The sequence below is a fragment of the Aptenodytes forsteri genome, unplaced genomic scaffold (genome assembly GCF_000699145.1).
Source record: "Aptenodytes forsteri isolate BGI_AS27 unplaced genomic scaffold, ASM69914v1 Scaffold153, whole genome shotgun sequence".
Classification (NCBI taxonomy): domain Eukaryota; kingdom Metazoa; phylum Chordata; class Aves; order Sphenisciformes; family Spheniscidae; genus Aptenodytes; species Aptenodytes forsteri.
The window spans coordinates 2,154,954-2,155,528 of NW_008796178.1; the positions used below are offsets into that span (position 1 = coordinate 2,154,954).

The following is a 575-nucleotide window of genomic DNA, read 5'->3' on the forward strand; positions in this document are numbered from 1 at the left end:
ACCCCCGACGTGCTGCTGCCCCGCCGGGGAGAGCCCGGCCCGCAGCCCCCGGCCCGCAGCGCCCGGCGGGGCCACGAGCATCGCTTTGTTCGTTCGCTCTCGGTGGGCTCTGCCGGCGACAGGAGCGCGGTGCCACGTCTGAAGTGGCAACTTCACGGGGGACGAAGGTGTGAGCGTGTGCGAGTCCGGCTCTCGGCCCCGCACACGCCAGAGCCCGGCCAGAACGTGTCTGGACATCGAGAAGGTGTTGCCCACCTGACGGGTGCAGAGCTCTGCCCCTTCACTGCTCTCTCTCGGGTGGGTTACGCACACCTTCCTTCTGCTGCACAGGCTGCCCTGGAAATCACCCTAGAAATGGGGCCAAATACAGTGGGGAAAAAGCGTTGCCATCCTAAGGAGAGCGCCCGCATTGTTGGGGAGCTACAGCAGAGCGAACGGGGGGGTTTAGCCATGATTTCCTCCTGCAGCCGCACTCTGCAATTAGTTACGCAAGGAGGTTGTAGGCAAGTATTTGGGTTGCTGGTTTTCTCCCGTTTGGAAGGGGATGGAGAGAATCCAGCACCCGAAAATATTTT

At 62.1% G+C, this 575-nt stretch overlaps 1 protein-coding gene across 1 annotated transcript in view; it reads right to left on the minus strand.

Annotated features, from left to right (window-relative positions):
* CACNG4 (calcium voltage-gated channel auxiliary subunit gamma 4) overlaps positions 1–237 on the minus strand; it is a 40,866-nt gene extending 40,629 nt beyond the window's left edge. Inside the window, exon 1 of the mRNA XM_009287734.1 lies at positions 3–237. Within this exon, the coding sequence (XP_009286009.1) occupies positions 3–237 (235 nt within the window). The remainder of the gene's footprint in view (positions 1–2) is intronic.
* Positions 238–575: the final 338 nt, after the last annotated feature.